General features: G+C 52.1%; 2 protein-coding genes across 2 annotated transcripts in view; one reads left to right on the top strand and one right to left on the bottom strand.

Moving 5' to 3' along the window:
• MED12L (mediator complex subunit 12L) overlaps positions 1–25,566 on the bottom strand; it is a 356,828-nt gene that overhangs the window by 122,916 nt on the left and 208,346 nt on the right. The window lies entirely within an intron of this gene.
• Positions 1–25,566, top strand: part of GPR87 (G protein-coupled receptor 87) — a 28,476-nt gene that overhangs the window by 1,048 nt on the left and 1,862 nt on the right. Inside the window, exon 2 of the mRNA XM_066241721.1 lies at positions 20,017–20,148. Coding sequence (XP_066097818.1) covers positions 20,115–20,148 — 34 coding nt within the window. The 5' untranslated portion in view covers positions 20,017–20,114. The remainder of the gene's footprint in view (positions 1–20,016; positions 20,149–25,566) is intronic.

The raw sequence follows: 25,566 nt of genomic DNA, 5'->3' as shown, positions 1-25,566 counted from the left end.
GATCAAGCCAAACCTACTTTCACGTCAGGGACATGACCATTTTGAGCAACAACTTCCTTTCTAATGAAAGGCTCCAATGTACTAGCAAAACGAAGAGCCAAGGGTCTGTTTCTATACTATCACACAGAGCAGGGGTCGGGCGGGAGCCAGCCCGGCACGGCTGGTGTCTGTTTCATGACTCTTTCTGCCACTCTGCGGTTCCGTTTCCCCCCTTGAAGTTAGGGATTCAGCAGATGTGTCCTTAGTCCTTCAGCAGAACCCTGCGTGAGTTTACTGTTTCCAAAACCTCCCTGAAAAGCAACCCAGGTACCCAGGTATGAGTGGGCTCGGGCTAAGCGGCTGCCGGAGCAGTTAGATTGCTGAACACACGTGTAAGAGCGCAGCCTAGAGGGAAAACGTAGTTAGTCAGAAAACTGCGCCTGGTTCACGAGGAGAATGAGGAGAAAGGTTTCCCAGTGCAGACGGCGTTCTGAGAGGGACAGGGACCGGGGCGGGGAAGGCAGGCTCTGAGTGGTGTCTGCATGTAGGCGCGTGGTGTCTGTGCGCTTCAGCGCTGGCCTGCTTTTCTTCCTCCCTCGGTATCTAAGGGTTTCACTTCCTTTAAGGACAACAAGAAATGTCATACTGTATTATAAGAAAATGCTGCAGAAATTTTAAATTGGGGAGGCGAGAATGGCCATTTGATTTTTCACGTATGCCTCTAAACTAAGAGACACTAGGAAGATGCATGAGCCGCCCTGCAAGCCCCAAATGGGGATGGTGACGAAGGCAGGACAGGAGTGCGGCGACCTCTCTGTGGAATCACCTGGGAGCGCCCGCCGTCTCTGGGCAGTAGCTGGTTGAAGGCAGAAAGCCCAGGACTCACAGCAAGACGAGCAGGGCGCGTGTGCCGACTGTGCCAGAAGTCATCAGTGGGTCCTGGGCAAGCCTCTAACTCCCCCGGAGCGAGCTCACGGCCTTCCCTCAGAGCGAAGGAAGGGGCCTCACTGCACGGGCATGAGAGGGCCTCAGGCAAGGTCCTGAGGCACTAGGGTCAGTTATCAAGAACTCAAGACTGGGACCAAACACCGAAATGCTGGAGGGGACACGGGATAAAGCCAAAGATGGTGGCGAGAACTAGTCCTCCCCGCTTCTGTCACCAGCCAGCTACCCCTCGACCTGTCCAGGTTGCAGATTCTTCCACTGCACGGTGGAGATGAACAGGGTTTGCTCCACTTCCTCTGGTGGAAAGATTTCCATTAATACCCACGCAGAGGCCAATTGCAGCTCCACACGGTGAACATCTGCAGCAGGGGGAGAGCAGAGGCACCATGGCCGGGAGATCAAACTGTGAGCGAGATGAGTCACGTGGGAAGACGTGGAGGCGAGCGAGAAGCGAGCCTCAGCCCTGCTGGAGGACAGCAGTGAAAGCCGGGCTCCTCTCTGACCTGGCCGGGATTTCTAAACTCTCTACCTCCTTAAATGGCGAACACAGGCAGACCAGCCCGTCTGGTCTCCACCTCATACCTAATTAGCATATTCCATCTTTCATCAACCCTCTTACTAACCAGACATGAGAAAATTTACACTAAAATGCATTTAGAGAAGAGCACTAAAGTCATTCATATCAATGAGTCCAAAATTTTGCTTGTAAGGCAATTTCTAACACTAATAATACCTGTTATTTTCAAAGGAAAAAGTAACTACTTAAATTATTTTTTTCTGATATATTAGAATTCACAAGGCACAAACTGTCCTTCTAGCCTTAATGCTAAAGCAACAATTATTAACACACATTGATAGTTTAATACATGTCCAAGATTACTGAATATGTTAACATATATTATTTAAAGTGAAACAAAGCTCTCACACAACCTTAAGGTGCATACTTGCTTTCCCCGCGCTTTACAGCTGAGCGAGCGGAGACTTGGGAGTACACAGCGTGACACGGCGCTCTGACCTTGAACCATGACTGCCTGCAGTCGACCATGCTCTCAGTTACCCTTTCCAAGGCTCTGGGTTGAGTCAACTGTTAGTAGTGACCTCTTTTGTGGGGCCAGTTTAATGGGTAAAATTATATAGATCTGTGATTTATTCACTGCACTAGCTGATGGCCTTAGACACAGCTGCCTCGGGAGCACTGTGCCCTGCAGTCAGGTTGGGACTGCTTCCCAGCCGTCCCAAAGGAGACGGCAGGCAGTGGTCGGCATGACGACACCGTGTGTGGACAGGCAGAAGGGAGCAGCCCTCGGCCGGCCGGCCGGGGACCTGTGTGCCGCCCAGGCCCCGCCCCTGCTGGGTGCACTAACCTGGGCGAATGCTAGTTCTCGGGCAGCAGGAGCACATGTCTGTTGAAGGAGCCTCTGCAAGCCTCAGTGTCTTCACTTGAAAAGGGGGGTGACTCATTCTTACTACCACTCAGGTATCAACTACAAATACTGAGTTTTTACTACATGTCAAGCTCCAGAAAAAGACCTGTGAGGACTGAGTGAGGTAATACTGCAGGTAGACCCATTCAGTCCTCAAATAGATCCAACGATGAGTGTCTTAGAGAAGAGGAACCGAGGCCTAGGGGGTGAGGTCACCCGCCCACGTAACTGACAGATCGGCAGTTTGAGGCCTACGTCCTATTATTCAATTAAAATATATCTGAATAATTTAGAATCGTCCTAGGAAAATGGTAATGCTAGGCAGCATTTGCTGAACCCTCACTCTGACTAATGTTGTTGCTGTTGTACCTAACAAGATAGAAACACGGCCTGTCCAGCTGCCACAGAAAGGCTTGCCTGTAGCCTCTACATGCGCTTAGGGTACAGACATCAGTGGCTTTCAGCCATGGAAGCCTCTCTCCAGGGACACGGCGTAGAAGGGAACCCCGAGCCGGGAGGGCACCCTCGGCGAAAGAGACCCAGGTCACAGCTGCTCCCAACGCAGAGCCAGTACTCACAGCAGACAGCAGAGCACAGTCTAAGGTCCCTGCGCTGCAAAGGACCTTGTCACCTAGCTGAAGAGAGAGAAACTGTAACACGAGACCGCGTGGATGTCACTGCGCTAGAGCGCTCAGGTGCGGGACCCTCAGGTGCGGAGGGGAGAGAAGAGACCCGGGAACATCACGCCAGGGCGCCAGCTGGCACCGCGGGGCCGGCCACAGGCCAGACGCAGATGGTCCCAATGATAAACCACCAGTGGGCTTTTGAAAACAATCTAGACAAACTGGGAAAAGACAAACTGGAACGGCTGCAAAGTTAATTATTCACCAGATGGGTTTATAAAGAGGACAGTCCTTCATCTTGTGCCTGAGTACAGGTGGCTACTCATGGCTCACAATTAATAACACATGATCCTTAACAACCACAGGTACAATTGTTTTTTCATTGTTTCAACCAGCATTTTAAAGACCTGAACAGTGAAAACTTTAAATAAGATAAAGTTCTAAGGCCCTGGCTAGTTTGCTCAGTGGTAGAGCTACTCTCGCCTTCTCTGTTTCTCACTCTTTCCCTCCCGCAGCCAAGGCTCCACTGGAGCGAACTTGGCCCTGGGCGCTGAGGATGGCTCCATGGCCTTGCCTCAGGTGCTAAAATAGCTTGGTTGCTGAGCAACAGAGCAGTAGCCCAGACAGAACATCGCCTGGTAGGGACTTGCTGGGTGGATCCATATTAGGGCGCATGTGGGAGTCTGTCTCTGCCTCTCACTTAATAAAGAATAAATAAATAAGGTAAAGTTTTGTTTTAACACTATGTAGTACCCACATTTTACGTAGCAACATGAATGAGTGCTAGAGTAGTGGATGTCACCACAAAAGCAAACTGCCAATCAATGTATTAGCACAGTATGGCCACTGTTGGGTAAACAAAACAGGAATTTATGTTAAACATCAATATTCCCTTTACTCTAAAACATTCGTTTTAATTTTGTGTTGCAAACAACAGTATAATACTACAAGTATCTCTATTTTTCATTCTAAGGTCCAGAAATAAGGACTCTCAGATATGCAGCCAACCCTTACGAAGGCACACTGGTCGATAGGTCACAGCTTATATGAAACTGCAAGTCAGACAGAGACTCCACTGGCCAGTGCAGAAACCAGTGTGAGTGCTCCACACTGAAGGTGCCGGTGGGTAAGGGCCACGGGACACCCCACTTGCTGACGGCCTCCCCATTCCTTCTAGCTCCTGGGAGGTATTCTCGGCAACATGGTAATCTGGCAACCAGGGTGGCAGAGCGAGGCCCTCTGTCCCTCACTTTCTCCCCATCAGGAGACCGGGGCGGGGCGCATTCCCCACACTGCCTCCCTCTCCTCTCCCATGAATTACAAGCCAGATGCATTCACACCAGACAAGCACCCTCTCCAATGTATCCACAGGGCTATTTGCTTAGACCCTGCCTAGCTCCCCATCCCAAAAAAGATGTAAGGTAGTTTACAGAGATGCTTAATACGAAGTAAGTTCAAATGAATTTAAAAACAAGAAAAAAACAAAGCCTGGGGGAAAAACCAGTGGCGGAAAATGAAAAGCTATGTCAGAGGTGAGTTCAGCAAAGGCGTAACTCCTACCCATTCGATGTCCAACGAATGCCCCAGTTCCTATCTGTGGATGGATCTACCTCATGTCAACATTCCTCCAGGAAGACGAGCAGGCACAGTGATTCAGCTTTGGTATCAGGGGCAGGCTGCGAGGAATGTTAGCCTCAATGTGTACATTTCAAAGACCTTTCTCTCATGAGTTGTCATGCGGAAAACTGCGGTTGTGCTGAATACCCCAAGAGCAGGCCTCCTGAGAAGGACTGAACGCCCGGAGGGACCAGCTCAACTCCTCACTCGGTCCAGGCAGAGCGACCGATGGGGCAGGTGCGAAAACGCAGGGGTCCACGTCGGGGCACCCTTTAAATGTTTTCAGCCCACGCTGTTCCTCGACAATGACTCGAAGGTCTCCGCAGCCTTTCTCCCAGTAGACCCGATTCTGATCCTGAAAACCGCCCGAGGGCTGCACCCGCTAGGATGAGCCGCGTGGAGACACCGTGTCCACCCATGAAAGCACCTCCCTGTGGGTCGGCCTAGCATATCAGCGCCCGGGAAGGGAGCGTCCAGAGCGTTTGAAGGAGTCTTCGTCCCAAATTACAGGCAATGCCACTGAGTTCTAAAATCCTATAAATTATTCCAAAGCTTGTCTTCCAAGCTTATCGATACGGGGAGAAAGGAATACACCAAAGTGAGGAGAAATGAGTCAAAATGAGGCGGAGGTCTGGAGCAGGCCCAGGGCACACGAGGTAGAGGCTGAAGGCTGGAGGCGAGACTGGGCGCGCCCTACAGTGAAACGAGGGGTAGAAAATGGAACCCTCCAGAGAGCTTTGTTTGCTCCGCCTAGTATTTTAACAAAACTAAACCAGAATTTAAAATCCATGGGACTTCACCTAAAAATAGATTGCTCTTGTGAGTCAAATGCTCTGGTGGCAATATGCCCACCGACCTGTATGGCAAGCACTCAGAGCCTGGGGTGGGGGACCCTCCCCACATCTCCGCGGCCCCAGCCCTCCTGACGTCCCCCAGACGCTGAGCTGTCAGCTGTATTCCATTGGCAGGCTGGTCCTGTTGACCTTCCCCCTACACCGGGCTCGCTGTCCTCGCTGACGTTACCTACGGAGTCGTGCGTGGATCACAGCTCACAGTGGGCTCTTCCGAAATGTCCCACGGCCCGTGTCTGGTCTCTGGCCATGTCTACACATGACCAAGAACAGCTCCTTCTTTCTCAGACCTTCCAGAACTGTGTTTTCCACTTCAGAAGGCAGAGAGGATACTCGGGGGTGAGGGTGGGGGGTGAATAGATGCCCACCAAGTTCAGCCATCCATGGGAGCCCAAGAGTAAGCCCCCTGCTCTCTGAGCTCCCTCTGCGTGGAGCTCCTGTGCTGGACTCGAGACGGGAGAGGCAGGGGCTCCTGTGCTAGACTCGAGACGGGAGAGGCAGGGGCTCCTGTGCTGGACTCGAGACGGGAGAGGCAGGGGCTCCTGTGCTGGACTCGAGACGGGAGAGGCAGGGGCTCAGTGGACTCGAGACGGAGAGGCAGGGGCTCCTGTGCTGGACTCGAGACGGGAGAGGCAGGGGCTCCTGTGCTGGACTCGAGACGGGAGAGGCAGGGGCTCAGCGGACTCGAGACGGGAGAGGCAGGGGCTCAGCGGACTCGAGACGGGAGAGGCAGGGGCTCAGCGGACTCGAGACGGGAGAGGCAGGGGCTCAGCGGACTCGAGACGGGAGAGGCAGGGGCTCGGCAGCCAGCAGACCAGGGCAGTGCCGTGCAGCAGCTGGGGGTGCGGGCAGCCAGGCAGTCCACCGGGCACCGGGAAACCCGGCTCTGCCAAGAACAGGCAGAGAGTTGGGAGGTGGAGTTCCAGGACAGCAGGGCTCAGTGGACAGAGAGGCCAGGGCAGGAGGCAGGAGCTGGGCAGTGGGCAGGGAGACTGGAGGTCGGGCCACGAGGATGCCAGAGGGGAGGATGCCCGAGGAGAGGCCGGAGCTGTGGCCTGTGCAGGACGGGGAGCCGGCGAGGGCCGTCCTGGGGAAATGTTCCATAAGGAAATGTGACAGGGGGGAGCCGGCGAGGGCCACCCAGGGGAAGGTTCCATAAGGAAATGTGACAGGCAGGAGGGAGACACGGGGGGAACAAGAATACAAACACACTGGCTACTGTTCCTCCTCACTGAGCAAGTTACCATCTCCATACATCAATCCAGAAGCATTTTGATTCACATAATCCCATTAAGTTTGAGAAGCACTGTTTTAACAATAAGATGATTAATGCCAATGAAGTTGATAGCAGGAATTAACTTCAAAGAAAATGTTATATATTGTGCATACACATAAATCTCTTTCATGAAATGAATTCTAAGTGATTCCAGACCCTTTTCTTTTTTTTGAGGGAGAGAAATAGGAGACTGACAGGGAGTCCGGAAGGGAGAGAGATGAGAAACATCGACTCGTAGCGGCAGCATTTTAGTTGTTTATTGATTGCTTTTCGTGTGTGCCTTCACCGGGGGCTCCAGCTGAGCCAGTGGCCCCTTGCTCAAATCAGCGACTTTGGGCTTAAGCTAGCGACCTTGGCCTTCAAGTCAGCGACCATGGGGTCATGTCTATGATCCCATGCTCAAGCTGGTGAGCCTGTGCTCAAGCCAGAGACCTCAGGGTTTCGAACCTAGGTGGGTCCTCAGCAATCCCAGGTTGACACTCTAGCCCAGGGGTTGGGAACCTTTTTGGCTGAGAGAGCCATGAACAACACATATTTTAAAATGTAATTCCATGAGAGCCATACAACGACCCGTGTACATTATACATTATCCAATAAAAATTTGGTGTTGTCCCGGAGGACAGCTGTGATTGGCTCCAGCCACCCACAACCATGAACATGAGCGGTAGGAAATGAATGGATTGTAATACATGAGAATGTTTTATATTTTTAACGTTATTATTTTAAAGATTTGCCTCGTGAGCCATAGGTTCCCGACCCCTGCTCTAGCCACGGCACCACCGCCTGGTCAGGCCAGGTCTTCTTACTGCACATGAGTGGGGCAGAGCACCTATTTCTTATTTTTATGAAAAGAGGAAATGAGACACAGTGAAGGTTTGGTGTTGATTAAAATGATGAAACATTCAGTAGTACTGAAGGCCTCATGAGAGGATTTTTAAATTACCAATGCAGAGATGAAACTAAAGGAAGGTTTATCTCTTTGGTCCCAGATTTGCTTCATTAATTTTAGTAGCATTACAGTTTGTTTGAACTGTGATTTGAAGAAATAAGAGGAGCAAAGCGGACAGTTCTATTGGGATAGATGTGTAACCAGCCCCTCACCACAGCTCAGCCAGCCACAGAAGGACCTTACCTGAATGGTGAAGTGACCACCACCATCGCTGTGAAGAGAAATTCCTTCTCCCAAATATAACGCTTAAGGCATGCGCGGCCATTCCAAAGCAAGGAGGCGCATCTCTGCAAGCCTGTGAAAGCATTCTTCCTGTCTGATAATGGTCACCACACAACTAAACACTTTCCCTGGGGTCTCGAATTCTGAGAAATTTGTTCAAAGAACCAGCAGTCACTCAACATACAGGGGTGGGCAAAAGTAGGTTGACAGTTGTTTGGGAAAAAGAAACAGATGTTATGGTTATTGCAATAGCTTTTTTAACTCAAAAGGATGTCACAGCTCAGCTGCAAACTACCTCTGCCCACCCCTGTGTATCTGATTTAGAACACAGACACCCAAAGCCACTATTCTAGCTGCGGGGACTGTAAGCCCCACCCCTCTGACCAGCCTCTTCAGAATTTAGCTCTGTATAAATTAGGCTTTGCCTAAAGAGAACATAAAAACACACATTTACTGTACAATGACTATGAGTAATAAGACTTATTATTAAGTGGAGAAAAATATATATGCCAGGAATTACACCTTCATATTATTGTAGCACTTGCAAGATACAACTGACTTCATCTATACCATCTTACCAGATTCTCACAGCACCTCTGGGAGCGAGGCCATAATTTTCCTCACTCCGCCGACCAGCCTGCTTAAAGCTCCGAGGGTAGAACGCTCTGCCCAGGGTCACAGACTCAAGGACTTGAGTCAAAAACTGAGCACCCACTGAACTGAGGCCTTGGAGCCCGGCCAGCTGCCGGTGAGGGTCCCCTGAACGAGGCAAGCAGCTCGGCAGAGGGGCAGCTGCTTCATGGTCACAAAGACCGGGCGGACGGACTGGCGTTGCCGCTCCTGTCTGTGCATGGCGGGCGAGCCGTCCCATCTCTCCGGGGCTCCTTCCCTGTATGAAGGGAATAACCGGGTTTGGGCTTCAAGTCAGAAAGAAGCGTCAGACACAACCTTGCAGGGACTTATAACCCGGTGTGTATCACCCCATATATATGTATACACATAAACAAGGAATCAGAGGTCACGGAAAAAAAGTTAAATTTAAAAAAAGATGAACCAAAACATGCACATTGTAGGCTACAGGAGGCAGACCTTTGAAAAGAGGGCTCTAGGGCAGTACCTGAAAAACCTGAATGAAGGCCTGCGCTTCGCATCCAACACCCTGCGGTGTGACTGCAAGCACACACTCAGGGAGCCCAAGAATGCAGTGACCTAATTCCATCACAGAAGTTGTACCAGTGAGGCAACTCCTTTCTTTCCCAAGACCTTCAGCAGAGCTGTATCTTAATAGGGCTGGAACACACACACACACACACACACACACACACACACTCCCTCCTTCCTTCCCTCCCTCCCTCCCTCCCTCCCTCCCTCCCTCCCTCCCTCCCTCCTTCTCTCTCTCAGGCTCGTACTGAGAAAGATTCTTAGGTGACAGGTGATTCCAAAACGCGAGGCAGGCTGTACCTTTCACCAGAAACCATGGCTCGGATGGCTCTGTGATACCTGGGAAGTTTAAGGACCACAGCAATGTGACCTGTCACTAACCACAGGCTCTAGCTGCTAGCAGTTTGGTGTAACTTTTCTGTAAGAAAGTGACGACAAAAAACCCACAGACCTGACTCTCATCACTGTGGCTGTGAGCTCCTAGAGAACAGACTGGGACACGGAGGACAGCAGGAGAGGGAAGAGACCACAAGTCTGTCATTTGAGAACCACCGCCCCCGCCCCCCCAATAATCTGTTGGAAGCTGGTGCCCCACTGCATGGGGGGAGGGAGACCTGTACCTCTGGTAACGGAGCTTTCGGACCTTGCAGGGCTCCCGGGGAAGCCAGGGAGATGGAGGCATTGCTACAGGCCTGGTGGGCACACCTGCTGGCTTTGTGCTGACCGGGGCGTTTCCCCTCTGGTAACGGAGCTTTCGGACCTTGCAGGGCTCCCAGGGAAGCCGGGGGGATGGAGGCACTGCTACAGGCCTGGCGGGCACACCTGCTGGCTTCGTGCTGACCAGGGCGTTTCCCCTGGGGCACAAGTGGCCCCCACCAGTGCTGGGTTCGGCCCAGGGAATGGTAAAATCATGGCTGCGTGCCACAGGGAGCAGTTTAGGGGCCCTGGATGTCAAGGCTTCCCCTGGTCTTCCCCCTGCCCCTCCTGGGGACCAGCAGAGCTGGGGCACTCAGCACCCTGGGTTCCAGCCCTTATTCCACAGGCCGATCAACTTGTCCTGGCTGGCGGCCCGGGATCTCAGTTCTCCCTCCGTAACAGCAGTGCACCCACAGGGCCGGGAGGGTGCGCACGTGAATGCCGCAGGGCACAGGGCGCAGAAGAGAAAGTGCCATGGTGACAACTGATTACAACTCTCAGGCGTGAACTAGACACGATCTCCTGCCACTATCTGGGCAGGGGGTTGGGGAGGGTCACCATGAGGTACCAGGAAAATCATTTGTAAAGAATGTTAAGTGACAGTCACTGAAGACAGGTCAGAAGTTGGTCAGGAGGGGACAGAGGAGGAGGAAGAAAAGATACATTTATAAATAAGGAGAACATTTGGTAGTTTACATGTAGCCATACAAGACGCAGTGATAAACAGCAAGTTGGCAAAATCAAGTATCTGCAGGGCCAGGCAGGTAGCACTCAGGGCGAGGAGGCCTGTGAGTGGCAGGCGGGAGCACACGGCCCCCGGGAGAGGCAGTGAACGCCGCTGGCCTGTCTGTGCGCAGTGTGGGCGCAGCTGAAGGTTCCGGGCAGGACTCGAATCTCAATTCTCGTGTGAAATTTCCTTACATTGTCAGGCCAAACAGATCTCGGTCTCTAGTTTAGGAGACCAGCAGCTCCTGCAGGAGCTTCACAGGAAGACAAACCCGCTGCCCCTCTGCCCCCCCCCCACTTCCTGCCTTCCAGGGTGAACCCCCAGCAGGAGGGCTACATTCTTTGACCCCAGGGCAGTACAGCAGAAAGTGCAGATTCCCTTTAGACCAGATCTGTTAGGAGCCCTGACTCTACCCATTCCTTGCTGTGTGACTCAGGGCAAGTTAATTAAAGCGTCTGAACCTTGCGTCTTCCCACCTGGGGGTGGGGTGGGGGGCAGAACACCTAGGGCACAGGGCCGCTCTGAGAACTACTGGAGACATCAGGCACCAAGCTTAAGGTCTCAGAGATCAAGTAAACACCGAGAACATGTTAATCCTTTCCACCATCTTCATTTATAGAAACATCTTACAACCAACAACATAGCAACCCAGTCAATAAAATAGTCAAAGGATGATATCAATGAGTAGCTGGGGAAAAAAAGAAAAGAAAAAGGAGAACAGCAACCAATCAGGTCTCTGAGCAGCGATACCATCTGACCTCAGGAATGGCTGTGAGGCCTGGGCCTACCGCAGACATCACATTCTTGGGAGGCTTCGTCAGCTCTCTGCCGGGAGCAGGAGGGGGACAGGACAGGATTCCCGCCCGGGCACGGGGCCTGGGACCCAGCCCAGCACGCTGCTGAGGCAATCCCCGTTGCGACACCGACACCCAGCAGGCGCGGGGACACGTGGGGGACGCGCAGCTGCCCTGCAGTACATGGCCCGGGAGCCTGGAGCCCAGAGCCCGGAGCCCTGGCGGAGAGGGGCAGCGGGCAGAGGCTCAGGGACAGCTGGGCGGGAGGGCAGGCTTCCGGGCGGAAACATCGGCCAAGAGGCTCTGGGGCGCAGCTGAGGCCGCAGACAGGGAGGCAGGGACCCTCTCAGCCTGTGCTGCCCGTCGGTCACCAGACAAAACTCCATTGTGCACCTGAAAACGCACAAGAACACGCGGCCCGGCCCGGCTGGGAAACCGTGCCAGCTGCCTCGCGGACATTCTCGTTTTAGCATCGGCCTTCTGTTCCGTCCATGTACGATAACGGACGCGTCGCCGTATCATTTGATACATGGGGACACGGGAGGTCGGAGAGCCAGAGGGTGACGGGGACAGGGCTGGGGCTGGAGCCCAGCGTGCCGCCCAACGCCGCTGTGCTCGGCTAGGAGTACGGGCAAGTGTTTGTTTTCTTAAGCCAAGCCAGTAATACATCGTTTTAAATACAAAGCGTTAAATGAGAAGCCTAACAAAGCCTTCCATTGTTCCTATGTTTTTTTCAGCCTCTTCCCATCACAAGCATGTTTTATTTCTTAATTTTTTAAAATTTTTTTATTCATTTTAGAGAGAGGAGAGAGAGAGAAGCGAGAGGCGAAGGGGTGGAGAAGCAGATGGGCACTTCTCTTGTGTGCCCTGGCTGTGAAATGATCCTGGGACTTCCACACACCGGGCCAACGCTCTACCACTGAGCCAACTGGCCAGGGCCAGCATGTTTTTTTTTGAGTTATCTGAAATCTCTCCCTTACTTCCTTACCTCACCAGCATTCCTCAGCCCTGTGTCATCAGCCCTCTGCTGCGGCCCTGCCTCGCTCCCCCCACCCAGCACACAAGCACACATGGCACACGCAGCACATGCAGCACGCACAGCACACAGCACATGACACATGGCACACGACACACACGGCACACATGACACACATAGCACACACAGCACACACATGCAGCCCGGGCACAGATGAACGATGCCCTTTTTGCTGCTGACTCCCATTCAGTGGCTTGTTCCCGTCCCGTGTCACCTGACTTCCCTGCAGGATAGAGCCAGTCACCACTTCTCGTCCTTCTCGTCGCTTAGGCTCTCTGCAGGTTCCCATGACATTAGCCTCCCAGCTCTCAGACCTCTCCTCTTCTGTCACTGCTCTCCTGTGGACTCTGAAGTTACCCCCCCCGCCAGGGGCGCTGCCACAGGCTCCAGACCACTACCCTCAGTGACCTGGTGGACGTCCCCCCCGGACAGACAGGCATTCTGAAATCAACAATCCTTCCTCTGATGGGCCTGTCCCCTTGTGCCACCCCCCATTGCCACACGCAGGGCAGCCCCATGCCCCTCCCCCTCCCCCCTCCCCCTCCCTCAGCACTAACTCCTCTAGAGCCGCCAGTGTGTCACCTCTCGCCATGAGATGTGCCACCATCATCTCACGAGCAGATCCCCGCATCTCATCTTTGGCCACACTCGGCATTTCCACGTGTCCCTTCCCCACACTTGGCATCTCCACGTGTCCCTCCCCCACACTCGGCATTTCCATGTGTCCCTTCCCCACAGGACCTTCTGCACACGTGTCACAACCCAGCTGTCCCGCTGCCACACGAAGCGGAGCCTCCGGGACCCCTGCTTCCCCTCCCGGGGGGCTCCCAAACACCTCCCTCTGCACTCAGCCACCGGTTTCCTTCTGCACCCTCAACCTGAGCCCAACCTCCTTGAGGGCAGACACGCACCCTGGAGCCTGGCCCGTGAGCTGACGCTCAGGACACCTTATGGAACAGCTCAGATCGTGGCTGGCCGAGCCCACAGGCTTCAGGATAGGGAAAGGAGGGAGAAAGGACGTCCCTCGGGAGCAGAAGCAGAAGAAAGAGGAGCAGGGTCTGAACGCCAGGCACGCCCCTGAGAGGCGGCCACAGTCGGGTACATGCTGCGAGTTCCAACCAGGCGGCAATGATCTAGAATGTCATTTAGGCAGAGGTTAATGAAAGCAAGAAGAGCTCCAACTAACGCTCACAGAGTACTATCAATGTATGTTCTCACTGAACCTCACAATGCTGCTACAGTGTAGGTGTTATTGTCCCCATGATCCAAAAGATTAGTTATGGGATAGGCAGATTTCCCCAAAGTCTATTGCCAACTTTTAATCAGAATTCAGCATCTTTTGGCTTCCACACCCCATGACCTTCAACACTATAAAAATAACTCCTTATATTTGATTAGTAATTGAAACTCAAGAACTTCCCTGCCAGCACAGATGTGACTTGGCGGGGAGCAGGTGAACACGCACCACGGTGTCCAGAGACGTGCTGCAGAACGGGGCACCGGACGCCTGTGTAACCATGTTGACCAGTGTCAGCCCAATAAGTTCAATTAGAAAAAGAAAAGCGTTTCCCTACCATGGAGTAACCCAGGGTAGGGAGCAAAAGAAGGCAGGACTACACGGGTTATTCAGAAAGAGGACTCCAGCAACAAGAAGCAGGTGAGATTTGGAAGGAAGGAATGGAGCAAGAGGCGGAAAGACCAGAGAGGAGGCCGCCCTGCGGCCGGCACATGAGACCAGGCGCGCCTCAGCCCGGGAGACGGCGGAGGGACAAGCAGGACGGGCAGGACGGGGACTCAGCCAGGGGAAGGAGCAGCAGGAGGAGAACGAGAAAGACAAGGAGAGTGACTGCCAGACGACCAAGAAAGGGACAAGGACTGGCCTGACCTGTGGTGGCACAGTGGATACAGCGTCGACCTGGAAACGCTGAGGTCGCCGGTTCGAAACCCTGGGCTTGCCTGGTCAAGGCACATATGGGAGTTGATGCTTCCTGCTCCTCCCCTCCTTCTCTCTCTCTCTCTCTCTCCCTCTCCTCTCTAAAATGAATTAAAAAAAAAAAAAGAGAGAGAGACAAGGACCCAGCAGAGCACATACAGAGGTTTGAACTCTTTCAACCAAGAGGTGAGGAAAGAGCACATCCACAGGGAGGGAAGGAAAGCGGGTTCTGTTGCAGAGGGGGAAGTGCTGTCGGTTAGAGCTGGTGAGTGTGAGGGATGCCGACACAGAGCGCGCAGATGTACACACTGGGCTGAAGTCTGGGGACAGGCAGAGCGGGATGCTGGAGAGGTAATGACCCAGCGTCCACGTGGGCGTGAACAATGCTAAAATAAAGGGAACAGAAAAATCAGGAGCTGTGGCCGAAGTTTAGGGAAGCATTTCACTTAAAGAAGTAAGCAGCCTGACTGGGCAGTGGCGCAGTGGTTAGAGCGTCGGACCTGGATGCAGAGGACCCAGGTTCAAAACCCCGAGGTTGCCAGCTTGAGCAGGGGCTCATCTTGTTTGAGCAAAGCTCACCAGCTTGTACCCAACGTCGCTGGCTCGAGCAAGGGGTCCCCTGGTCAAGGCACATATGAGAAAGCAATCAATGAACAATCAAGGTTCTGCAACAAAAAACTGATGATTGATGCTTCTCATCTCTCTCCGTTCCTGTCTGTCTGTCCCTATCTATCCCTCTTCTGACTCTTTCTCTGTTCCTGTCAAAAAAAAGGGGGGTGGTAAAAAAATGAGATGATGAAGGCAAGAGGAAATTTTCAGAAGCCAGCAGAGGAGAATATAAACGTCTCATTTCTCAAATTCAGCTACCAAATCTGATCCCAGAAAATCCGTGTATCATGTTTGAACTAGTTAAATCCCAACCCTTCCACAAAATTTCCACGAGAATTAAGAAAACGGGGGCCCTGGCCAGTTGGCTCAGTGGTAGAGGGTCAGCCTGGTGTGTGGATGTCCTGGGTTCCAGTCCTGGTCAGGACACACAGCAGAGGTGACCATCTGCTTCTTTCCCGCCCTTCCCCCACCCCCGCAGCCATGGCTCGATTGGAGCAAGTTGGCCTCAGGTGGCCCTGGGTGCTGAGGATGGCTCCATGCCCTCACCTCATGCACAGTGGCCCCAGATGGGCAGAGCATTGCCTGGTAGACGGCTTCCTGGGTAGATCCCAGCCAGGGGTCGGGGTGAATGCGAGAGCCTGTCTCTGCCTCCCCTCCTCTCAATATAAAAAAAAAAGAAAAGGCCCTGGCCGGTTGGCTCAGCGGTAGAGCATCGGCCTGGCGTGTGGGGGACCCGGGTTCGATTCCCGGCCAGGGCACACAGGAGAAGCGCCCATTTGCTTCTCCACCCCCACCCACTCCTTCCTCTCTGTCTCTCTCTTCCCCTCCCGCAGCCAAGGCTCCATTGGAGCAAAGATGGCCTGGGCAAGGCGCTAGAGTGGCTCTGGTCACGGCAGAGCGACGCCCCAGAGGGGTAGAACGTCGCCCCCTGGTGGGCAGAGCGTCGCCCCTGGTGGGCGTGCCGGGTGGATCCCGGTCGGGCACATGCGGGAGTCTATCTGTCTGTCTCTCCCCATTTCCAGCTTCAGAAAAAATACAAAAAAAAAAAAAAAAAAAAGAAAGAAAGAAAGAAAAAAAAGGAAACGTGGATCCCCAACAGTACAAATCATCCTTCAATTCTAAAAGAAAATCATTGTTAATGAGTCATACACAACAGTACAAATCATCACCCAATTCTAAAAGAAAAGCATTGTTGACGAGTCATACGTATCCCTACGCAGTGCCACTCTCCTGCTTCACGAGGGGCGCGCTTGCTAACTGTCCCTGGCCTCTGTTCCCTTCTCTAGCAGGGGTCAGGGGGTCTTCTTGCAATGACCTTTATTCTTAGTCTCGAGAACTCATCCATTGTAGCATAGTGAATTGCTAGCCTCTTTCTACTCTTGTTTCTGTTCTGTGTCCTTTTTTTCCTTTTTAACTTTATTGAATTATAATTTACATACCATGATGGTCATCCGCGTTCAGTGTACAGTTCAGCGATTGCAGTAATGTATAGGACTCTGCAGCCATCACCACGATCCAGTCTCTCCCACCCGGGCGGGGCGTCTTCCACACCCCCACAGTACGACCACCCTGCGTCCTGCCCAGGCCAACACTGACCTGCTCTCTGCCTCTGCAGACTTGACCTTTCTGGACATTTCATATGAATGGTTTGTGATCCTCTGTACTGAGTCTTTATATTGCAAAATATTTTTTAGAGGTTCATGCATATTATAGCTGCATTTCATTCCTTTTTATTGCTGAGTAGGATTCTATTGTATGACTACAATGCATTCTGTTTATCCATCATCAGTTGACATTTGAGTTAATTCTACTTTGAGCATTACAAATAATGCTACTATAAACATTTGTATCTGAGTCTTTTCATAGGCATGTTTTCGTTTCTCTTGGGTAGGGTAGTAGGAGTGGAACTGCTTGGTCATAAGACAAATTTGAGTTTAACTTCTTTTTTTCTTTTTTTTTTTTTTGTGTGTGTGTGTGTGTATTTTTCTGAAGTTGGAAACAGGGAGGCAGTCAGACAGACTCCCGCATGCGCCCGCCGGGATCCACCCGGCATGCCCACCAGGGGGCGATGCTCTGCCCACCAGGGGCGACGCTCTGCCCATCTGGGGCGTCGCTCCGTTTCAGCCAGAGCCACTCTAGCGCCTGAGGCAGAGGCCACAGAGCCATCCTCAGTGCCCGGGCCAACCCCGCTCCCATGGAGCCCTGGCTGAGGGAGGGGAAGAGAGAGACAGAGAGGAAGGAGAGGGGGAGGGGTGGAGAAGCAGATGGGCGCTTCTCCTGTGTGCCCTGGCCAGGAATCAAACCCGGGACTCCCGCACGCCAGGCCGACGCTCTACCACTGAGCCAACCGGCCAGGGCCGAGTTTAACTTCTTAAGAAACTCCCAAACTGTTTTTAGAGTGGCCAGTAAGGGCCCAGTGGCACTTGGTTGGAGCGTGCGGGTTCGGTCCCTGGTCGGGGCACTATCAATGATGCATGGACAGATGGAACAACAGGTTGATGTCTCTCTTTCTCTCTCCATTCCTCGCTAAAAGTCAATAAATAAAATAATAAATAAGTGGCCATATCATTATAAAATTCCACTAGCAATGTATAAGGTTCCCATTTTTCCATGTCCTTGGCAACACTTGTTATTGTTTAATTTACAGCCATTCTGGTAGGTGTAAAATGGTATCTCACTGTGGTTTTCACTTGAATTTCCCTAATAACTAATGACGTTGAACATTTTGTCATGTTTGTTGATGAAATGTTATACAAATCTGTAGACTATTTTTTTGAACTTGGGTTGTTTTCTTAGGGAGTTCTTTGTATGCTTATCTGAATACAAATTCTTTATCAGAAGTGTGATATGCAGCTTTGGCCAGTTGGCTCAGTGGTAGAGCATCAGTCCGGCGTGCGGAAGTCCCGGGTTCCAGTCCCGGTCAGGGCACACAGGAGAAGCGACCATCTGTTTCTCCATCCCTCCTCTCCCCCTTCTCTCTCTCTCTCTCTCTCATTTCTCCTCCCACAGTCATGGTTTGATTGGTTCAAGCAAGCTGGTCCCATGCACTGAGGATGGCTCCATGGTGCCTCTGCCTCAGGTGCTAAAAGTAGCTTGGTTGTGAACATGGCCCCAGATGGGCAGTATATCAGCCACAGATGGGGGCTGCCGAGTGGATCTCGGTCAGGGTGCATACGGGAGGTTGTCTATCTCCTCATTTGGAAAAGAGATGCGATGTGCAAATATTTTCTCCCAGGCTATTTTCCATGTCATCCTCAATGGCCGCCAGTCTTCGCCCTCTCTCACGGCTGCCTATGGCTCACCCCTTCTGGGCACTGCTTCCCTCCCGGCGGCACAAGCTCACTGGAGTCCTTGCATCAAGGAAGGTGTGAGTGAAGCCGAGAGGAGGAAAACCACATAACTTGGGAACAGAGAGGCACCCAGCTAAAGCTGTGTTTGTTAGTAAACACTTTAAAGCCTTTCCATGAGAGGCTGCATTCAAATAAAATCTACAGAAATCCAAGGATGTGTTTATAGCCATACCTCCCTGACCACGCCCAGTCTCACCTGAAATTTAAGGATCATTAAGAAGAAATTTAGAAAATTAATTGCCTCAATCATTCTCCCAGTTGGCTTTACTTAATAAAAGAAAGATCGGGTTTTGCCTCCTGGTCTTATTTTTAGGAAGTGCTGGGACACTGGCCCCCAAACAGAGGGGCTGTACATGCCTTAACCATTGCCACTAACGACAGAATACCTTCTGAATACCCGCTACGCACCACACACTGCAGCCACCGAAAGTGAGGCACAGACAGAATATCTAAACTCTCAAAAAATACTACATAACTTGGGGGCGGGGGGAGTCACGGAAAATTCAGAAACAAGGTTTTCCATCTGTTACCAAACCCCAGATCTAGCACCTAAATTTCACGTGATCCCAGGGAACGGAAGAGACAGACGAGGTGACAGGAAAACCAGGAAGTGCCTCCCGCCCTGGCTGCCCGGTTCTGAAATACACTTTTGCCTCCGAAGTGCTCCTTCTCTGCCGACTCAGTAACTGCAACTGCTTACGCCAGCCTGAAAGTGCTTTGACCTTGGAGGGGATGAGGTTACTCGAGGTCCCCTGGCAGCTGGGTGGGACGTGAGCAACACCAGTGGGAGTCTCATGTGGTTTCATTTCACGAGGAACCATGTGACTTCCCCACAGCAAAACCTTCCAGAAGCACGTCTGCCTTTGCAGCACACTCTCCTAAACAGTTCCCAGGGTTCCTTCTCTCTCTGATCAATATCTAGGGAAGCCAGAAACCAGGCAATAGACATGACTGTTGAGGAGGTATGTGTGTAGGGGGGGGTCGTGTTTTACATTATTCAGCATCATATGATCTGTTAATCTTTTTGTTTGTATTTTTCTGAAGTGAGACGTGGGTGGGTGGCAGACAGACTCCTGCATGCGCCTGACTAGGATCCACCTGGCACGCCCACCAGGGGACGATGCTTTGACCATCTGGGACATTGCTCCATTGCAACCAGAGCCATTCTAGCACCTGAGGCAGAGGCCATGGAGCCATCCTCAGCGCCCAGGCCAACTTTGCTCCAATGGAGCCTTGGCTGCAGGAGGGGAAGAGAAAGAGAAGAAGGAGAAGGGGAAGGGTAGAGAAGCAGATGGGTGTTTCTCCTGTGTGCCCTGGCCAGGAATCGAACCCGGGACTTCCACAGGCCAGGCTGATGCTCTAACGCTAAGCCAACTGGCCAGAGCCTATTAATCTTTTTTTTTCCTTTTTCTTTTTCCAAATGAGAGGAGGGGAGGTAGAGAGACAGATTCCCACATGTGACCCAAATGGGATCCACCCTGTAACCCCAGTCTGGGGCCAATGCTCTGCCCATCTGGGGCCATGCTTGCATCCAAGCTACTTTTAGCGCCTGAGGCGGAGGCTCCACAGAGCCATCCTCAGCACCCAGAGTTGATGTGCATTCAGATTGGCACGCTCACGCAGAAATGGCTTGTGCTTCGTGGCAGGCTGAATGAGGACACCAAAATGAACAACTCTTGTGTGGCAAAGCTGTTCCCATTCAAAGAGAATACATTTGCTGAATCACAGTGGCATGCATATGTGTATTTAACTGGAATGATCAAAATATTGTCTATTCAAACTCCTTCCCAACTGTTGCGTTTTCTTTTTTCTTTTTTAACCCAGAAATTAAACCAGGAATAACCTATGCTGAGCCCTTGCCTCAACCGTCCCCGAGTGTTTCCTGACACGGATTTTTGCTGACAGACCATCACAACCAAAGAATGGGGCTCAACCTGACCCTTGCGAAATTACCAGGTATGCCACAGGGGACAATGCACGGAGCACTGTTCTTGATCCACATCTATTACGTGTACTATGTGGCAATTTGGAAGTTTTATCGGCCATCGAACCAACTAACAAAATAAACCAGCATTTAGCCTTGCCTCTCAGTAAGAAACACACACACACACACACACACCAGCAAACAGGCAGGATGGCATCACTGAGGTGAACATAACTTACTATCACTTCATTTTAAGCTTTGCTTCATCTAGAGACTGTCTCTAAGAGAACAAGACTAAATTAATAACATGAGGAAGATTTTTATACCTAACTAAAGTACCCATTCACTGAGGCTCCCCAGGGGGCCAAGGGCAACACCTGCCTACTCGATCGGGTAACTAGTTACGAGATGATCACACAAGGACAGCTGTGCCGTGACAGGGGGCGCCCTGTAATTTGTACGACTTCAGTATTTCATTCCCATCTGGCAGGAAGAGCAGTGGCATACTGTTAAATACCTTCCACACTTTGTGCCAGAGTGACACGCCCCGATGAGCAATAATGCAGCTTCGCCAAAAGCAAAAGGACCCAGGCTGTTCCTCACTCTTTCCACCACCCACTGCGTGACTCCACTCACGAGACAAACTGCAGTTCGCACCTGAGTTAGAGAGCGAGCCCCTGTTAGTCCCAGTGACTGTGCGCGAGATGTCTGCAGAACACTTAACCTGCAGAAGGTCCAGCGACGTTACTCCATGGCACAAAGTCACAAAGTGACGGCACCAGTGTCCAACAGGACCTTCCGCAGGGATGAAAGTACCCATCACACACCGTCCGACACAGGGGCCAGGGGTGGTTAGTGCTCTGTCTGGCTGCAAAGTCCACGCCTTCTCCACACAGACGTACAGCTTCCGTTACACACAGACCCCCAACACACACGCCACACACTACCCGCACACACATCCAGGCACAAAATGATGATTTACTATGGAACAGGGGTGCCTATGTCACTGCCTTTGTGAATTTCAAAGGAGCTGGGAGAGGGAGAGCAGGGGGGAGGATAACACAGAAATCGAGCCCCGATCATCACTCTGCGAAGTCTGCACTCAGTGATACAGGAAATAACACCCTAATAAACAAGTTCCGTGGAGAAAACAGCCTTGACGCCGGAAAAACGGCTTCCGGTTTTTCTTAACTGAATCACACCAAGTTACCAGACATGAAAAATGTCCCGTAACCTGGCCACATTCTTCATTGGCAGCAAAGAACAGCACGATAAAATGGCCTGGGAGAAGGAAGCCATTCACTTTTTTTAATCAAGGTTTTATTTATTGATTTTCAGAGAGAGGAGAGAGACAGAGAAAGGGGGGTGAGGAGGAGCAGGAAGTATCAACTCATAGTAGTTCTTCCGGTATGTGCCTTGACTGAGCAAGCCCAGGGATTCGAGCCAATGACCCCAGGATTCCAGGTCGAATGTTTTACCCATGGCACCACCACAGGCCATGCAAGTCACTCCCTTTCAATGGTCATCGCACCTGAGCAGAAACGGTACAGAAAACACTGTGAGCACGCGCAGAGCCTGGGGAAACCGAGGGCGATGGGGCAGAGGAGGAGAAAGGCGAGGGTACGGTGTGCAGACCAGAATCACACAGACTTAGCTCTAAAGACATTCAGACGAAACTCTCTAAGTTGTTTGGAGTTTCCCACAGCAACCCCTACATGGCTCTTCCTGCTTTGTAGATACCACACTTTTCTATTTGCTCATTCCCTAAGAATGACCCAAACAGACTTCAATAACGTAAGCTGTTGCTGTACACGTGGAATTTGTGAATGAAGTACGACCAGGCCCATGCCTACCCCACGGAAGTCGGAAGTCCTATATCTGAAATGTTAATCCCATACCCCCCACAAGGAAGCCCACACTGTGAGGTCACACAGCCAAGAAGCTGACTACCAGACTGTCTGAGCCCCACAGCATTTCAGTTCCCACTGGGGAGCGAGGACACCTGTGCTGGGCACTCACCCTTCATGGGACGGAGTACACGGAAGGATTACTTTTAGCATCCTGATAGAAGACTCTGTTTTTAATAATACCCGTAATTGAGCCTGGCCTGTGGTGGCACAGGGGACTGAGTGCCCACCGGGAACACTGAGGTCGCTGGATCGAAACCCTGGGCTTGCCCGGTCAAGGCACATACAAGAAGCAAGCAATGAATGACTAAAGTGAAGCAACTATGAGCTGACACTTCTCACTCCTCCCCCTCCTCTCTCTGTAAAATCAATAAATAAGATCTTTAAAAAATAATACCATCCATAATTAATCAGTACATTGGCACTTAATAAGAACACTTGTTTATACAATTAAAACTTTGAAACGCTATAATGACATACAGAACTTGCACACACTGCCTAAGCAACCAGGGAGTGCGGGTCTCCCATTCCGCGCCCGATACGCAGACTGGACCCAGTAAGTGAGCAGCAAGGGCTGAGAGCCCAGGCCTCGCACGCCCCAGTTAGCATCCCTTCCTATCTGCATCTACAACGCTGTGAGAGCCACACGTCGACCCGTTTCAAGCACAGCTATCGTTTCAGATGAGGCAGCTGCCCCTTTCCAGCCTGGGTCCCTCAGCTGGACCCTCACCCTGATTAAGACTTACCGTCTCCTCCCTCCATTTTCCTGAGGGCTGTATTCTGGGCTAGACACAGTGACTGCTGGTGGTTTAACTGGGAAGTTAACTTGAGTAGCTAGCTTCACCCGGTACAACTGCACATCTTTGGCAGCTTCTCATGGCCCTGGGTGCTGGCGTGGACCCTGTGTGGAAGCCGCCAACACTGTCAAACCCCCTTATATCAAAACAGGCTGGACTGACCTGTTCCCGGCCACAGGAACACAGGGGACGGCTGAATCAGGCACCTGGACTCGTAAAGCTTAACGATACTACGGGCATCGTCCTCGCAGGCTAGCTCAGGTATACATTACGAGCCTGTGTAAAGATATTTAAGCCAGGAAAACCAGTTTTTAAAAGCACTTGTAGCAGGGAATGAAAGGGACCGAATTATGTAGAAAGAGGCAAGAATGAACGGGAGGAGCTCACGCCTTCATCTCAGGCAGCAATTTAAGAACCTGTTTTTGGATTATAATCACCAGAACCTCCCCGTTTCGTTTCTTGAAGGAAGGGAACTAACAACAGCATACACCCTGCAGTCCTGTCCCGTGGAGAAACAGGGACACGTTCCCGCTGTGGCCTCTGGACTAGAATCATTCCAAAGCACAGCTGTAAGCATGGCAGACACTATGCATTACAGAAATGGCCTCCCTTGCACCTTTAAAATCGTGTCCCTTCCCTGGTCTTCAACTAGGGCAGATGGCACACAACGCAACTGCATGGCCGAGATTTGCCCGTGAGACCTGCCGGCAGGTCCGCCCTGGGGGGCAGCAGGGGGCACGGGGTGAAGCCGGGGAGTCCGGCTGCAGCGAGGAAGGGCAGGTTCCGACCCGGCAGGCAGGGCTGGCAGGCTGTGTGCGCAGGTCCGCCCTGGGGGGCAGCAGGGGGCACGGGGTGAAGCCGGGGAGTCCGGCTGCAGCGAGGAAGGGCAGGTTCCGACCCGGCAGGCAGGGCTGGCGGGCTGTGTGCGCAGGTCCGCCCTGGGGGTCAGGCAGGGGGCACGGGGTGAAGCCGGGGAGTCCGGCTGCAGCGAGGAAGGGCAGGTTCCGACCCGTCAGGAGCCCCCACAGCCAGAGTCATTCATTCTTCAGAGACGGCCCTCCCGCCCCACCCGGGGAACGAGCTTGTCTCAGCACCCTCGCCACGCTGGTACCGGCGGGCGGCGGTCCGCAGCAGGCACAAGCAGGTGGTGGCGGGTTCAGAGCCCTGAGCTGGCGCTGCCCGCCGGTCAGACCCTGCACCGGGACAGCCCAGCGGCCCCTTCCGTGGCGCCCACAGAGTCCACGCTCGTGACCATTCCCGTCACGGCGTGGGTGGTACAGTACACGTCTGCAACAACATGTTGAACTAAAATCCAAAAACATCCCCCAAAAGTAAAAGGTTACAGAGTACATATTCTACGTGCAAGAGGTAAAGCCTCGTAAATGAAACAGGTGCCGGCAGCCCACGGCCATTTTACTGACGTTCCTCAGTTACAGCTGACGCCCAATGTCAGTTCAGTTTTGGGTGTGCAGCTTAGTGGTTAGACACTGGTGTAACTTACACAGTTATCCCCGCAATTAGTATAGTGCCCGCTGGTACCACACACAGCTAAGACACTACCGGGCGGCACTGCCTTCGTGCACCTACATCCCTGGGACAATTACGTCACCACTGGAACCACACACAGCTAACACACTACTGGGCGGCACTGCCTTCGTGCACCTACATCCCTGGGACAATTACGTCACCACTGGAACCACACACAGCTAACACACTACCGGGCGGCACTGCCTTCGTGCACCTACATCCCTGGGACAATTACGTCACCACTGGAACCACACACAGCTAACACACTACCGGGCGGCACTGCCTTCGTGCACCTACATCCCTGGGACAATTACGTCACCACTGGAACTACACACAGCTAACACACTACTGGGCGGCACTGCCTTCGTGCACCTACATCCCTGGGATAATTACGTCACCACTGGAACCACACACAGCTAACACACTACTGGGCGGCACTGCCTTCGTGCACCTACATCCCTGGGACAATTACGTCACCACTGGAACCACACACAGCTAACACACTACTGGGCGGCATTGCCTTCGTGAACCTACATCCCTGGGACAATTACGTCACCACCAGTTTGTACGTCCTAGCCCCTCCCCCAGCATCCCAACCCTCCTCCCATCCAGCGAAAACCAGTCTGGCCTACAACTCTTTTAACAAGTCGTCCTCTTTGATCATAATAAACTAAAACACTGAAAACAACTGTTTTCATTCCTCAAACCAGTTCCTAAAGCTTTTTAAATACTATAAGAAAGTCACGGGCAAAAGAAAAAAATCCAAATGAGCCACTAGTTTTACTAGTCAATTCTTGATGACTAAACAACTTAAAACTGAGAGAGAGAGAGAGAGAGAAATAAAAAAAGATATTTCATAGAGCATGCCAAAGACTACATACAAAGACTACATATAGCACATAGCATTATGTGCTGGCCATTTTATTTTCCCATTATATGAAATCTTCATTTTCTGCCTCCAGATTTTATTGATTCTATTGGTAATGCTATCAAACACTGAATTAAAATTCAAGATAACTTTCACTAACATAGTCATCTGCATTTTTCAAAAGGTTAGCACAGAGAACCAGAACTCTCACACTGTACTCAAGGGACTACAGGGGCGGGGCGGGGGGGGGGGGGCAGACAGGGCTGAGACCACCGGTCCTTCAGGGCCAGGGTGGGGGGACAGACAGGGCTGAGACCACCGGTCCTTCAGGGCCGGGGGGGGGGGCAGACA

The sequence above is a fragment of the Saccopteryx bilineata genome, chromosome 8 (assembly GCF_036850765.1).
Source record: "Saccopteryx bilineata isolate mSacBil1 chromosome 8, mSacBil1_pri_phased_curated, whole genome shotgun sequence".
NCBI lineage: Eukaryota > Metazoa > Chordata > Mammalia > Chiroptera > Emballonuridae > Saccopteryx > Saccopteryx bilineata.
This window is presented reverse-complemented; position numbering and strand designations above follow the sequence as displayed.